The 15,421-nt window shown below is 45.1% G+C and overlaps 1 protein-coding gene across 1 annotated transcript; it reads left to right on the top strand.

The window, feature by feature from the left end:
* The first annotated feature begins 130 nt into the window (after positions 1-130).
* SDE2 (SDE2 telomere maintenance homolog) lies at positions 131-9,637 on the top strand. The gene is made up of 7 exons (XM_062606002.1): positions 131-290; positions 1,353-1,470; positions 3,583-3,694; positions 4,213-4,382; positions 5,098-5,209; positions 5,830-6,238; positions 8,823-9,637. The coding sequence occupies exons 1-7, from the start codon at positions 165-167 to the stop codon at positions 9,036-9,038; spliced, it is 1,263 nt and encodes a 420-aa protein (XP_062461986.1). The 5' UTR covers positions 131-164; the 3' UTR covers positions 9,039-9,637.
* The last annotated feature ends 5,784 nt before the right edge of the window (positions 9,638-15,421 follow it).

Genomic DNA, 15,421 nt, shown 5'->3' with positions numbered 1-15,421 from the left:
GGAGCATTAAACAGCCCGGTTAAACCACCGAGAAAAGCGGCCGGTACCTCACTCCCACCACACGGCCTCGGGAGGCCGAGACCAGGCCCGAGCCTTTCCCTCAGCGTTCCCGCCCCGCCTACCGTCACGGGCCGGCGTCACTGCGCGCAGGCGCGGCGGCGGCAATGCCAGCGGTAATGGCGGCGCTGGTGCGGGATCCGTTGGCTGCGCGGGCGCGGCTGTGGCCGCTGCCCCCACCCGGCGGAGACGGCTCCGTGCGCGGCCTCCTCCGCCACCGCGCTCGGGAGCTGGTGAGTGAGCGAGCGACGTTACCTCAGGCCTCGGTGGTGGTGGTGGTGGGGAATGGGGTGGTGGTGGTGGTGGTGGTGGTGGGAGGCCCCGGTCACCGGCTGCTCGCCACCGGGCGCTGTGAGGTTTGGCTGGCGGCTGTGGCTGTTCGCAGCGCAGTGGGCGCGCCGGTTCTGGTGGCTGTCGCTGAGCAGAGCGGGAGGGTTTGCTGTAACAGCGCTGTGGTCGCTTATGTGGGTAGTGTATGTGTATAAAAGACGTCAATCTTAAGTTCTTTGCAGTTCAAAAAACGCGGGGTTGGTTTGTTTCAAATGCGGAGTGTTTGAACACTTAGTGTACGTTTTCCCAAAGCACAGCTTTTAGAATCGTAGATCAGCAAGGCTGGAAAAGACCTTTAAGCTCATCCAACCGTTCCCCAGCACTGCCAAGGCCACCACTAACCCGCGGCACGGAGGGCCTCGTCTGCACGGTGTGTGAGCACTTCCAAGGACGGTGACTCCAGCACTGCCCCGGGCAGCCTGTTGCAATGCCTGAGCATCCTCTGGGAAGGAATTGTGCTTCATATCTGTCTAAACCTCCTCTGGCACAGCTTGAGGCCGTTTGCTCTTGTCCCGTCACTTATTACTTGGGAGCAGAGACCAGCCCCCTCCTGGCTCCATCCTCCTGTCAGGCAGTTGTAGAGAGCGATAAGGGTCCCCCTAAGCCTTCTCTTCTCCAGACTAAACCCCCCCAGGTCCCTCAGCCTTTCCTTGTGAGACTGGTGCTCCAGGTCTTTCACCAGCTCCCTTGCCTTTCTCTGAACCTGCTCCAGCACCTCAATGTCTGTCTTGTAGTGAGGGGTTGCTCGTTCATGTTTACAATCAGCTGATTCAGGCTGTGCTTCATTCCTTTTTTCTGAAGAATTAGAACAAGCATCATAGAGGATATTCATGCTTTTAAGATCATCTGATTTTTTCCTTCCCCTCGGTTCCTGTAGGAAGGAAACAAACACTACTCCTTACTGAATTTCTTCGTAAGAATGTTTGATTTCAGCCATAATGTGACTCAATTTTGTTGTTTTTTAGAACATTCCTGAAGAAAGCTTGTATGTGAAATGTAATGGACGACTGGCGAGTGATGAGGATGTGTTGCAAAATGGAGCCGTTTATAGTCTGGAGCCAAGGCTTTGTGGTGGCAAAGGAGGTTCGTTGCTTAACTGCTTGTTATCTATTAGATTCTAAGGCTGGAAAACTTCTCATAGTCTATGCTGATAGCAGCAGTCCTGATATATTAGATCTCTTGTAATGTGGATGAATGTGATAATGTCTCTGAGCTGAAACCAAAGTCTGCATGCAAAGCTGAGAATTGAGTAGCTGGCATAGCTCTTCTGTGCATCCCTGGTCAGCTTAGCTCTACTAATAGACATCTGTAAAGTGCCTTAGAGTGACTTCAGAGTTGAAATTGTGTTTAAAAGTACCTGGCTTCTTAGGCTGCTAAGTTTCATTCGTGGTCATGTAGGACAGATATTCCAGGTGTGAGTAGTCTGTGATCTGAGTATGTTAGATGACCTAATTGTCTTCTCTTATTTGGAAAAAAAAGGCCCATATAAATTCCAAGCTCTCTGTAGCCTAAGAACTAAAGAATTCAATCTAAGCTAGACTCCTTATATTGATAAAATATTTAAACTGTGTTACTGAGGATGTACATCAATCATACAAGCAGTACAGCCGCTGGCAATGTGGGCATTCCCCACAATGGAATATGATGGGTGAAGCAAGTTTAGCAAAGTATTTGAGTGCAATTGGAGTCATGTTTGTTTTCTGAATCCAGTTTTGGAATTTTCCAGCTGTTGCAGCTGTGCTGAATACCTGTGCAGCCTTGCATCAGACTGCAGCTCAGTTTACTTTGCTGCCTTCAGTTTTGGATAGAACTGGAAATAAAATATTGTTGCTATAGCTTAGGAGGTGGTGTGGTTTCTTTAAGTGCCCTAAAAGTGGTGCATAAGGTAGAAGTTCATAATACAGAATGCTTCTTCCTCACCTGTTGTCCCTCAGCTTCAGTTATCCTGGGATAACAGACGACAGAATGCAATATAGGATGTGCATTCTGTGATTCACTCGGTGTTACTGATGTGCCACTGGGGTCAGTTTGAAATTGCTAACAATTTTGTTTGCTTTCTAAAGGGTTCCTTTTGTTTTGACTTTGTAACTTAAAAGCCTGATAAAACCAGGCAAACAAAACCAGGTCAAAACTACTGGGACTTGTTGTATGATCTCAGCAGAGTACAGATTATGCAGGCTTAGAAGTGAAGTGAGTATTTTATTATCACCTGTGACCTTAGCTGAGTTTTGGGAACACAGCTGGCTAGGTGTAGCAGCTAGGTCCACATTCTTCAGAATGTAAAATTCAATAGCATGTTTCCTGAGCTACAAAAATTCTCCTCGCTAATGACAGCCATTGGTTTTATTAGCTGAACACAAAGCTTTTTCTGCTTCCTGATACAGTAAACTGTTTGGATTGGTGACTGTAATACTCCTTAAAAGTACTTGTGGGGCGCTAAAAAGCACAGATTTCATCTTCTAGTTAAAAAACCGTGCTTGGCACTTCCAAATTGCTGGCTGGATTATATTAGTATTGATCCACAGTGTGTTTCTTTGAGGTAGTTAAACAAGTGTCTTTCTCCAGCTGGAGACAACATAAGGTGGGACCAAGTGAGAGAAATCAGCTCTCTTGCCTATAAGTAATTAGTGGCTGAGTAGTGTATATAAATCTGTTTTGGGAGGCTCTCCAGCATAATATTGTACGTCATGACCACCTTGATGAAGTGGTTAAAGCTATCTTGTAAAAAAGTTGTTTTTTTAGGTTTTTGAAAGGTGGTTTAAGTTTGGTGGAGTCTGAAGGGGCTTAAGGGGGAGGTCTATCCTGGCAAAATGTTATCTTGAGACAAAAAAGGTTTCAAAACATTTTGCTGGGGGTGTGTGTGTGTGTGTGTGTCCAGAAATAGGCTTTCGTGTTAGAAGTGCTGCACAGGTTCTAGTAAATCTGGGGTCCGTCTTTTGCGATACCAGGAGTACAAAACTGAGATGAGTGGTAAATGCTGGGTACCTTTTCTTTCCACTTAGTCTTTCAGCATTTCACCCAATGACAGTTCTCTGACATGTTCCAGCTTTCAACCTACCCTTTATTTCAGTTGCATTGAGGGAGAGGAAGGTATTGAATTTACTGTATTCTTTATCCATAATTAACTCTTTTGTTGTGTAATAGCTCATCTCCATTTCTTTCTGCTTAGCTAATTCTTGATGTCTCTTTTCTCAGGGTTTGGGTCTATGCTGCGAGCACTTGGTGCCCAGATTGAGAAGACAACAAACAGAGAGGCTTGCAGAGATCTCAGTGGAAGGAGACTTCGAGATGTCAACCATGAGAAAGCGTAAGGGGCTCGAACTATAAAATACACTGGCCATGTAGCTCACTTAAAAAGAGCTTAAATGAGAGCCTTTTTTTGAAATGACATTTTATTTTGAATAACACAGAAGAGCAAAAGTGAGATCTTAAGCACAAATGGACTGGAAGCCAACAGGATTCTTTGACTATAAGTATATTAGTGCAGAGTAGGAGTGGTTCTACTGCAGCCTGCTTCTGAGAGGCTGATGTGCACCTCTGAGATTCTCATCTGGAATTCTCACAGTTCTCTCAGAAGCTGCAGACTGTGGTGTTGGGGATATGTGACCTTACTGATGTTTCTAGCTTCCAAAATAAACTTTACTCTCTTCTCTGTGGCAGAATCTGTATATATTTCTTCAGTAATTCCCCTGGGCACTGTTAGTTGTCCTTTCCCATTGTTTCCCATCCTAGCAGGTGGTAGAAGCATTCATTAATTGCCAAGCAACAAACTGATATTGCATTAAATGCTGGAAACACTCATTTTCATGGTTCTGTCATGTGCAGGATGGCTGAATGGGTGAAGCAGCAAGCAGAACGGGAAGCAGAGAAGGAGCAGAGGCGCTTGGAAAGGCTGCAGCGGAAACTTGCGGAGCCAAAGCACCTTTTCACCAACCCAGACTACCAGCAGCAGTGTCATGAAATGGCTGAGAGACTGGAAGATTCAGTCCTTAAAGGTATTATAGTTTAACCTCACTTCCTCTCCTCAAAAATTAAGGCAAAGTCCCTATGGCCTCACTCCAGTATGACAATGGAAAATAAACCCTGATTCTGACAGTAACTCTGTCAATTGAATGAAATGTTAAATTCTAGTAAAATTTGTTGAACTTGGTTTATTCCCCTTTGCCTGCTGGCTCTCTTATTGAACAGCGTAACACACATACAAGTGGTGCTTTGTCTTGCTGTGCTATGGTGTTACCTCACTATTTATTATTTGCTTTTAAGCAAAATTCTGTAAATACTGCTACTTCAGGTATAAGAATTCTGCAGTCATTTTTAGTGACATGGTAAAATATAAATGGGTCTTATGTAAAAGCTAGAAATAGAATCCAACTAGAAAATACCTTATTTCTTTTACTGTTCTTTGTAGTTACTTTATTTATCCATGGATTGTTCCCTTGCTGGCAGCTTGATAGTGAAACTTGAGGCTGAATGGGATGTAGAACCTGAGAGTTCAGTTGAGGACTCCAAGCTGAATTCACTCTTTGCCTTAGTATAGCCATGTAGAAAAGCTTTTGCTGCTGCTGAGTCTTGAATCTTTTGAGTGCTTCACATGTTCATCAATAGCAGTTATTTTCAGTTAGTGTTTTAAATTGCATCTGAAATGGAAAGTAGAATTCGTAAGATATGAATTGTGTACTGATGAAGTAGGCTTTTAATTCTGTTTGAAAGGATTGCAGGCCTCTTCAAGCAAAATGGTGTCACCAGAGAGCAGCAGTATTCGGAAGCGTGCAGGTGAACCTGGAAAGAATGGAACCAGACCTCGAAAAAGAAAGTGTTTTTGGTAAGCATTATGCCTTGTTTTCATACTCTAGTATTAAGCCTTGAACAGGATGAAAGGTTAGGTAATACAAATGAGCAATGTCTTAGATGTAGACTTCAGTAGGAATAGGGAAATTGAACTGATTAAATTGGAGAACTCAAAGTAAACGCTGCTGTGTTCATACAGTTCTGTCCCAGCTGGAGCAGGAAAACTTTATTGGAACTAAACTCTTCTAATACAGTTATATTCTGCTCCTTCCCATTGTCCTTTTTTCATTAATGAATTCAATTTACAATGAATTAAAAAAAGATTTCTTTTTTTATTCCTGGCATCTTTCACCTAATGTAACATGCAAGAGGAATCTTAGTGATTCCAGTGTTTCAAGTAGCAATAGGTAGCACACATTTCTGTATTGGGAATGCTGTAAAAAAAAAAAAAATGCCTATTTTTGGTGGTATCTTGGGTCCTGTTCAGTATTAACAGCTGTTCCATTTACTAAACTCTCCTAACTAGAGTAGTTCACAAGATCTCTCTGAAGTGAGGTTTGGGAAGAGAAAAGTGACAATAAAAATAATTATTTTAACCTTTTTCTTTAAAACAAAATAGATGAACGTTAATGTGTAACATACTGTTTGTGCCAGGCTGGGGCTGGAAGGACTGGATGACTCTGACAGTTTGGACTCTGAGGATGACAGTGAAGATGATTCTCCTCATGCATCTGATGGAAGTTGTCCATCAGGCAGCAGATGTAATGAAAATGCTGGAAATTCAAGTGCATGTTCAAGCAGCTCTGTGGAGCCGGCAGAGGATAGTCCAGCTACCAGTGCAACTGGGAAGCCTCTGGAGCAGCCGGAATGTAGTGGAAGAGATCTGCAAGGAGAGACAAGCACCAGTGGGCAACCTGAAATTCCAGCTGAAGGAAATAGTACAATGACAAAGCCCCTGAAGGAAGAGACCCAAGAAAAGAATGAAGTAGCCCAAGCTCCAAAAGAAGAGGAGCAAGCAAGTGTTCCTCCGAAGGCACAGGAAACAAACCAGTTACAGAGCACAGTACGTACGAAGCAGTACAAAATGTGTCATGTATTTTTCTTCAGCTGCTTTTATTCAGTCACTTTGCCCTTTGTGTGCTGGATAAAAGGGGAGGGAATTTGTATCTATGACTTCAGTGCATTAGATGCATGTGCTTGAATGATCATAGTTTCCCTAAGAAGCTAATGGAATCTCCAGAGTTTGCTTCAGAGCACAAAAAAATCCCAAAGGTAAAAGGAAAACCAGCTTAACTGAAGATGCATCCTACAAATCAGGACAAGGGAATGTAGCAAGTTAATGGAAACTGCAACCAAAGAACGTTCTTCATTGACAGTGTCTCCATGGAGAAGGTTGAGTTGTAGGGTGGTAGCATTGTCTTGAAAGATGCTAAGTAGAATTGGTCAAGGAAAAATGTTATTAAGATTGTAATAGTCTAGAGTTTCTACTAAGATGCAGTTGCTCTTGGTTGTCTAGTGTTGTCTTTCCTGAGATCCATGTTTCCTTGGGGGTGTTTTAGTTTTGTTTTTGGTTTTTCTTCTTCTACATAAAAAGTTACACTCTAGATCCAAAATTCTTCATGGATGGGGAAAAAGGAAAATATAATCCTTCTGTAGAATGAAAAGCTCTTATAAATACTTCTTGCATGTTGCCAAACACAGTCCAATTTGGCTAATCTTATTTATAACATAATTTGAATTTAATGTTTATAGTTGACCTCATTGTTTAAATTAGAACTTATTCTAAGTAGACATCCCCTAAACCAATTGGCTGATCAATCTTTCTTAGTTTTTATTATGAAAAGACTTGAGTCTAGTTCATAGAGAACTGTGGTGGTCTTGTGCCAACTTCAGTTCTTTGTTGATCATTGAAGGTCTGGAAGCAGCAGCTCTTTCACTAGAGAGACAGGATTAGTGTAAATGATGGGCTTCATCTGAACTGCAGAGGGTGGGGGAAGAGGGGTTTTAAAATGAATCATCTGCTATATCTGTGTTGGAAGCAGGTCTGTACTGTTGCCATACCATTATCCACGCTGGCAGTCTGGGTTGGTGTCACAGCCCTCAGCCGCATCAGGAGAAGGGCTGACCATGAAGTTCCTTCTCTGGAACAGGAGCATCCTCCTCTGACAGGAGGATGGCTGGGATTCTTTTGCTGAAGAGGCTTTGGATCAGTCTTCCAGCCAAGAGAGACTGTGGCTGTTCCCACTGAACTGATGAAAGCCCAATTAATACTTGGCAGTGAAAGATGTCCATACTTGTACTTTGTTGCTCCTTGCATGATATTACTACTAAACATTTTTAGGGGTAGTGAATCTAGACTTATTCTAGCAGTAAAACAAAATGTGGCTTCATTTTTCGGGCTAAGGAGTTGCTTGGATTCAAGCCTACCATCAGCTACCACTGCCAACGACTGAATTCTGATAAGTGGAAGTTTAATACAGTTAAACAGAAAACCAACCAAGGATGTAATGAGATAAATGAGGACTTCGTCATCTACTGTACCTATTAGAGCTAGCAAATTTTAAACAGGATGTTTACCATTCTTCACTGTTTACCTTTTGCTCAGTATTTGTGAGACTCTATTCCTAGAACAGGAAACTCCACCAATGCTGTGGCAGATTGCTATTGCAGGTGGAAATACTTTTATAATAGCCCTGGATGGATATTTTCTTTCAAGTAGGATGAGAATAATGAGGCAACCAGTCTCTTTTTGTATGCTTAGCAGGGCAAAGGTTCCAATTCTGCTAGAGCTAATTGTTTTTGCTGAGTGCATAATGGAGTGGTCTTATTCCCACTGCTGGCATTATGTTGTCTGAGGTCTCTTTGATAACTCCATCATGATACGTACCATAAAACTAATACATGCTTTTAAGTATCTAGTGAAACAGGCATAGATTTTTGTGTCCTTTTTAGAGTGTTCATGCTTTGTGTTTTCCAGCATTTGAATTATCTAGTCTTTGTCCATGTTCTTTTGTGGACAAGGCCCTGGGCTTGGACTAGACAATCTGTAGAGGTCCCTTTCACCCTCGATTACTCTGCAGATACACTAACTGCCTTTTAAGATGTGATTTTAATCCATTTTCTTGTGGCAGGATGAGATGTGAAGTTCAGAACTTGCTTTTGATTAATCTTACTAAAAAGAGGGTGGGTTTATATATATTTCTATAATTACAGTGTAACTGCACTAGAAATAACTGTTCATCCTCCTTTCTGCTCCTGCTGGGGTATATTGGTTGGGCTCAGAAGGGGCTGTTGGCTTTGCCATGTCTGTGGAAGCCAAGAGTAAGATACTGAAGTGCTAGGTGAGATGGGGGCCTGGCTTAAGTCATGTTTTTGGGGAGTACTTCTGTAGCTCTTGCTTACTGCTGGCTAGCTTCAGTTACTACAGCGATGCAGTAATACTTTGCCTGGGTAGCATAAGTACCTCTAATAATATGCAGCATGATACACATTGAGACATTGCTCAACTACAGTAAGTAATTAGGAGGTTGAGACAATGCTAATTGAAGGTCTTCTATAAAATGAAGCATTCTGTCTGTGCTTATTCTTCCCCAGACCAATCAGGAAGACAACAATAATAGTCTGATGGGATGTTTTTCTCTTTGCAGGAGGTGGAACCGATAGACCTGACGGTGTTCAACTCTGCTGCTGAAATGGAAGCCCTGGGTTTAGACAAACTGAAGATGGTATTGATGTCTTTAGGACTGAAATGTGGAGGCACTTTAAAGGAAAGAGCAGCAAGGCTGTTCTCAGTGCGAGGTCTGTCTAGAGACCAGATCGATCCTGCCTTATTTGCAAAGCCCTCCAAAGGGAAAAAAAAGTGATTTTTTTTTTTTTTTTTTCAATTTTCTATCCATGTGCTTTTTGTTTTTTCTTATTCTGTTGAAATTCTGTATGGCCACATGTAATTCTTTGGCATCCCTGGATAGTTTGGTTTCTATTCTCAGTGAAGTTTGAGTGATGTAACAGTGAGTCGCTAGATAGGGAGTTAGTCATGCATTCAATATGTTCAGTATTAAGGGAGTGAAACTTCTCTTTTGATCAGCTTTGCAAATGGTTGTAACAAGTCTTAATGCAACAGGTAAAACAGGTAAAACAAACTCTCTGTATATGGACAGAAATAGCCTTAATGTTTTCTGGAAAGTGGTTTTATGGCACTGTCATCACCTATTTTAAGAAAAATAGCAATCCTTTCTTAGCTTTATATTGAATCACCTTTAATGTGAATTGCAGTTAGCACAGATACAACTGTCAAATGAGAAATACTGAACTTATGATCTAGGTTTAAAAGCTGAAGTTTCTTTGAATAAACCCAACATTTTTATATGGATGAGGTCAGTATAAATAACTGTGCTTTTCTGTGGGATGTCAGGCATGATGTAAATTCTTAATATGAGTAAATATTTCTTTTAGAAGAAGTTAAGGCTATTTACTTACTTTGCTCTGGAAAAGTATATGAGTGAGGGAAAAGAGAATCACATCCTTAAGGAATTAAAAAGAGTAATGTACACTGGCTGGCTGCTGAAGGTGAGTTAAGATACAGAGTGATCGTCTGAGCTGAATGGGAAATACAGGATGTTCTTTTTAATTCCTTTGCTATCTAAAACCAGTGGAATAGACTTCGAAAGACTAAAAGCACCACCACTGCAATCATTTATCCTAGAGCACTATCTTCTCCCCAGCAGTGGGAGCCTTCGGTGCAGTGGTGAGGGTCCCTCATAGGTGCAGCTGCCACAGCTCTGGTTTGAGAGGCTTTAAAGTGTTCAGTGCCTCAGATCTCACATTTACCACCATATGCTGGAGAATGTTGTGTTTGTGATCTGCTCTCAGATTGTCTTGTAGAGACACTTGAAAAATTAAAGCTTCTCTCCCCTGATGTCACACCATCCGTTTGGCTCATCGGGTTTTGAAGTGCAGTACTGGCAAGAAACGTGCTTCAAATGCTGGGAAGTCAGTTCACTCCTGTAGTATTGGATGTTTCTGACATGAGCAGTTTGTATCTGATGCTTCAGTCAGTTTTGCAGTCTTAAAACCTCTTTCTTCAGAAGTCATTTTGTTGATGTGTGGAAGTTTTGGACTGTGAGAAGGTGTTAAAAGCTCAAGGATTTATTCCTGATGAACTCCACAGGCAAGCTGCTAAACAGTTGGGTTGGTGCAGCTGCTCTGAAATGCTGGTTAACCTGATAGTTCATCCTGCACCAACATGGCTTTCCAGGCAGGCTGTGTTATACAATGACGTTGGAAGGCTCAATGCCCTGCAGGTTTGTGTGTGATACAGTCACAGAATGATTTGTGTTGGAAAGGACCTTAAAGCTCATCTAATTTCAAGCCCCTGCCATGGGCAAGGACACCTTCCACCTGACCGGGTTGCTCTAAGCCCCATCCAGCCTGGCCTTGACCAGTGATGGGGCAGCCACAGCTTCTCTGGGCACCCTGTGCCAGGGCCTTACCACCCTCACAGGGAAGTACTTCTGCCGAAGAGCTCATCTCAGTCCCTCCTCTGTCAATTTAAAGCCATTGCTCCTTGTCTTGTCCCTACAGGCCTGTATCAAAAGCCCCTCTCCAGTTTTCTTGTCAGCCCTTTAAGCACTGGAAGCTGCTCTAAGGTCTCCCCTTAAGGAGCCTTCTGTTCTCCAGGCAGAGCCCAGAGCCCAGCTCTCTCAGTCTGTTTCCACGGCAGAACTGCTCCAGCCCTCGCAGTACCGTGGCCTCCTCTGGGTTCTCCCCAACAGCTCCGTGTCCTGTCCCGGTGCGGGTCCCGGTACCGGCAGGTGTCGCTGCGGGCCTGGGCTGCGGGGCCCTGGGCTGCCCCCTCTCCATGCTCCCCTCTGCCTGTCCGGAGCGGTTCTCGTTCCGCACGGGTCCTGGCTCTAGGAGACGGGGCTCGGCCCTGCTGAGCGCAGCGCTGGGAACTGGGAAGCCCGGAGTTCATTTCTAACAGAGCAGCCGATGTCTGAGCAAGCCAGCAGCACTGCGTGTACTGCAGCATTTGAGACTACCTATTTGCAGGCTTACTTGATGGGGTTAAATTGAAGTCCATGGTATCCTTTTAACTGAGTGTCCCCAGCTTCTAAACCCGCATCCACAAGATCAGATTTGTTAGCATCCGAAGCAGGGGCAGGTACTTGCAGTGGTGACCGTTGCACCATTGTACACAAACCCAGCACTTTCGGATCTCTTTGGGTTAGGGTTAGGGTCCTGAAAACGTAAATTTGTGGCACTTGAGGGCTAAATGAAAGCACAAACAAACTCTTCCTGTTTATCTGCATATGGGATCCAAAAGTGACGAACTCGGCATTTTGCAGCTAAAATGTAACAACTGTTGGTAAAATCTAGTTTATATGATGAGCAGTGACTTAAACACAGTAAATGATACAGTAGGATAAGGGGATGCTTGGTGGGAGTAAAGTGCTTGACATGTCTGAAATTTTAACCTATAAGGGAGTCTTGGAATATCTGGGGAAAAAATGGGTGGAAAAAGGGATAGAGACAAGCGTGTGCCCAGGGATACATCCGCAGGAAGGGTTAGCCTACAACAGCACAGGTGATCTTTCTAGTCCAAGGGATAAAGCAGAGTTTGCAGTACCCTGCTGGTACTTTTCTTTTCCCAGGGATTAATGCAGCTTTGGATACCCAAAGCGTTTCTGGTTGTAAATACACCAAAACTGTGAACATCTTTCCAAGAGCAAAGCTTTGTGCTCCCACGCAAACACTTCCCCAACAAGTGTGTGACTTACAGAATGCTTCTCAAGTGTCACTTAAATGCAGTTATTAAAGACATCTATAAGATCCAGAGTGCTGCCTCGTGTTCCTGTTGCATGTCAGAGTTACTGACTGAGGAAAATCAAGTAGCAAAAACACTGGCACAAAACTGCAGAAGGGCTTTTCCTCAGCTCATACGGATCCATCTACACCCTGCAAAGACATACAAGTACATGTAATACATGGAAAACAGCAGGGAATGAGTGATAGAGAGAAATAAGCTGTGGAAGTTTAGAATGGTCATCCCAAAGCAGACACAGCTGGCAACCTCCAGCCAGAAGGCTCCTTTCCCTTTTCCTTGCTGTGCAGCTCACCCCATTGTGTACAAATACACGAGTTACTTTGGTGTCCTGACCTGAACACCACTTTGAGCATGCAGGTATTTCTTCCTTTAGTTTTCCACTTCCTGCTGTAGGTGGCACTGAGCTGACAGCAGAGGCTGTGTCCAGTTTCAGCAGCAGATGAAATCCACAACCCTGTGATCAAATACACACAGGCCCTGCCCCATGGGCATGGTGCCGCTGCGCAGTGGGGTATTAGGTCACGTTTATGTCATTCTGCCTATTCCACGAACAGCCAAAATTAACCACCTTGATCCCCCAATGAAATTCATTCTTCTCCAAGATCTTGCTTCCTGGAGAATGCTGGTGTTTCAAAGGTTTGTTCATAGCGGTGCCTTCTTCTCAGGAAGGTGCTATTTTTAAACCTTAAAGGTTCCTCCAAGACATTTACTCTGAGTTGTTAAGGACTGCACCCTGCTCAGTTAACACGGCTTTGCCCTCAGTTCCAGCTGAGCAATGAGGGTGGCTTTGCAGATTAACATACCTAATGGCACCAGAGGCAGGGAGGTGACAACTGCCCTGGCTCCTCCAGCTGCCCAGGAGGTGCTGGCCAGGCACCGCAGCTTCCAGGCACTGCCAGGGCCAGGGGCTGGCTAATCCAGGATGCTTAGTCTGGATTTAGACCCAGCCAATCTGGCCTTGAACAGTGCCAGGGATGGGGCAGCCACAGCTGCTCTGGGCACCCTGTGCCAGTGCCTCAGTACCCACACAGGGAAGAATTCACTCCATGCCTCTAACCAGGCACAAGGAACTGAATTGGCACAAAACCTGGAGCGCAAAAAGGAGCAACAAGCATTCCTACCTGGGATGTATGGAAAGAAGGGCAGTGTTTGTAAGGAGGCAGCTGGCTTGTGAGACATCTGCTGGCAATACCACACGTCAGTGGAAACACTATGTCTGGTGGCTGTAGATGGCACCTTATGGCCTGTGTGATATTGTAGTCAGCATAAGGTAACCAGTGAGACTTTGTAAGGGTGGCAGAGTTACTGACTGCTGGGCTGGAAGCTGGCAGTCATCTGGGAAGTAGTGATGATGAACCGCCCACAGGAGATGATCCTTCAGGTCCCTTCCCACCCAAACCACTCCGTGATTCTGTGATTTTCAACAAGCAGAGAAACTTTTAAAGGCAGGCACAGCACTGTGCACAGTAACTTCACATTAAATTAGATGACAAGAACTGGATGTTGAGACTGTTCAGAGACACCCCTAAAGACCTCGAAGTCCTGTGGGATCTCTGCCTGTGCTGTTGTTTGCTTTGTCCTGGGTTCCCCTTTCCCAGACTCCAGCTGTTCCCAGCCAAAGCCAGAGGAGCTGCACTGATTATCACCCTTGCTGGGATGTGGATTGGGAATCTGACTTTCCACTTACACCAGCAGTTAGAAGGCTGCTCTGAAAGGCAAAGTGTCAGACACCCTTGGTAGGGGCTTGTGAAATGCAAAGGAGTGGGGGAAAAAGAGAGGAGAGGAAATAAGGTCTCAGCAGCAGGGTAGAGCTGTCACTTCACCTGGATTGTGAAAGAAAATGGGAGAGCAACCCTGGTTCAAATGGAACCATGTGAGGATTAGACAGGGTAGTGTCAGCCAGCCAGCAGTGGTGTTTGACATGGCTTGAATCTTCTGTTATCTCTCCTAAAATGTAACGATAACGGAGAGAAAGCACTGCTGTCCTGCCCAAGCCTCCCTCGTGAGAAAAGCTCCTGTAAGACCAACAGATTTCCTCATGTCCAGCTCCACTGAACATTGCAGGACATCACAGATCATCTTGTGAGCAGTGCTGTGAAGGCAGGTCAGAGCTCAGGCTTGCTGTAAGCTGTAACTCAGACATGCTGCCACTGCCAGCACCTACCCAAGAGCTTAACTTAAAGCCTGGGACTCACAGGCTGTTGAAGCCCTTGCTGTGAGCAGCACACACCCCCTCCTGAGTGCCGTGTGTGTGCTCTGCACTGTCAGTAGCACAGGAGAATGCTCAGTGTTCCAACACTGGGTTTGCCTTAAAACACCTTTACATTTTTGGACATCATTTCTGCCTATGTATGGTCCACTACACCGCTGCACTGCTCTTTGAGGCCAGGTGGGATGTGGTTCCGGGCAACGTGATCTAGTTGAAGACATCCCTTGCTCACTGCAGGGGACTGGACTGGATGAGCTTTGCAGGTTCCTTCCAACCCAAACCATTCTATGATTCTATGTTACAGCACAGCATAGATGTTACTGCTGAACCACACTGCTGCCAGGTACATAAGATGTTCTGTCTTCCCTCAGACGGGTGCTGCTCAGACAGAAAGGATGACATGAGAGCTCCACAGCCTCTGTACGTGTGACAGGTTGTATCGATACATAAGCAGTGAGGAGCACGCAGAAAGTATCACAGCAAACGCAGCCAGGATGGAAGGTGACAAGAGATAACCTCCCACAGCACAGGCTGGTGTCTGGGTGGCAGTGCTGCATCCACAGCATCTGGCTGAGGGGTTTGTACTGTAGAAATCTCTGGAGTCCTCCCCACACCCTGGACATGGGTGTTAGTGATGCCCAGCCTGTTGTGCAGCCACCCAGGCTATCTATGGTAATAGCTCTCTATAAATCATCTCCTCCCCAGGCCTCTGCTCTGTGCTTACCACCAGCCTCATGGTCCCGGATGGGGCCCCAGAGTAACAATGGGTCTCCTCTGCCACTGCATCCCCCTCCCCAGCCACCCATCACCCACATTCACACAGACCCACTGCTCGCTTTTAGGTACCTTGTGTCCACAGGACAGCAGAGCAAAAGGGAGCCAGAAGTAAAGCAAGGGGAGCCAGATAAGGCGCAGAATCCTCATGGAGGGCAGAAAAAGAGGGCTCAGTCCTTGTCCACCCCTCTGGTCCCACTGCTCATCCCTGGTGCAGTGCTCTGCTCCCTGCAGCCTGGTGCCGACTGCACTGGATGGGATTTTTCCCAGGCCTGGGGGGTGATGTCTGGAGTTCAAGTGCTGGAGGGCAGCCAGGGATAATGTTCTTAATTCTCAGGCAGGAACCAGTTCAAACACTTTCTTCCCCAGGAGCAGTGCGGGTAAATCACCGGCTTTGTTCTTCAAAGATAGCTGAGCTCATGGCCTTCAGGCTATGCCCT

Source organism: Pezoporus occidentalis, unplaced genomic scaffold, assembly GCF_034315485.1.
Source record: "Pezoporus occidentalis ecotype Australia unplaced genomic scaffold, CSIRO_AGI_Poc_V1 ctg93, whole genome shotgun sequence".
Lineage (NCBI taxonomy): Eukaryota > Metazoa > Chordata > Aves > Psittaciformes > Psittacidae > Pezoporus > Pezoporus occidentalis.
The sequence above is the reverse complement of the archived record's forward strand: the minus strand, read 5'-3'. Positions and strand labels throughout refer to the sequence as shown.

Coding starts and splice junctions, on each gene's coding strand:
- SDE2 (XM_062606002.1), top strand. CDS start 165: ATGCCAGCGGTAATGGCGGCGCTGGTGCGGGATCCGTTGGCTGCGCGG. Junction 291..1,352: donor GCCACCGCGCTCGGGAGCTG/GTGAGTGAGCGA, acceptor GTTGTTTTTTAG/AACATTCCTGAAGAAAGCTT. Junction 1,471..3,582: donor GCTTTGTGGTGGCAAAGGAG/GTTCGTTGCTTA, acceptor CTCTTTTCTCAG/GGTTTGGGTCTATGCTGCGA.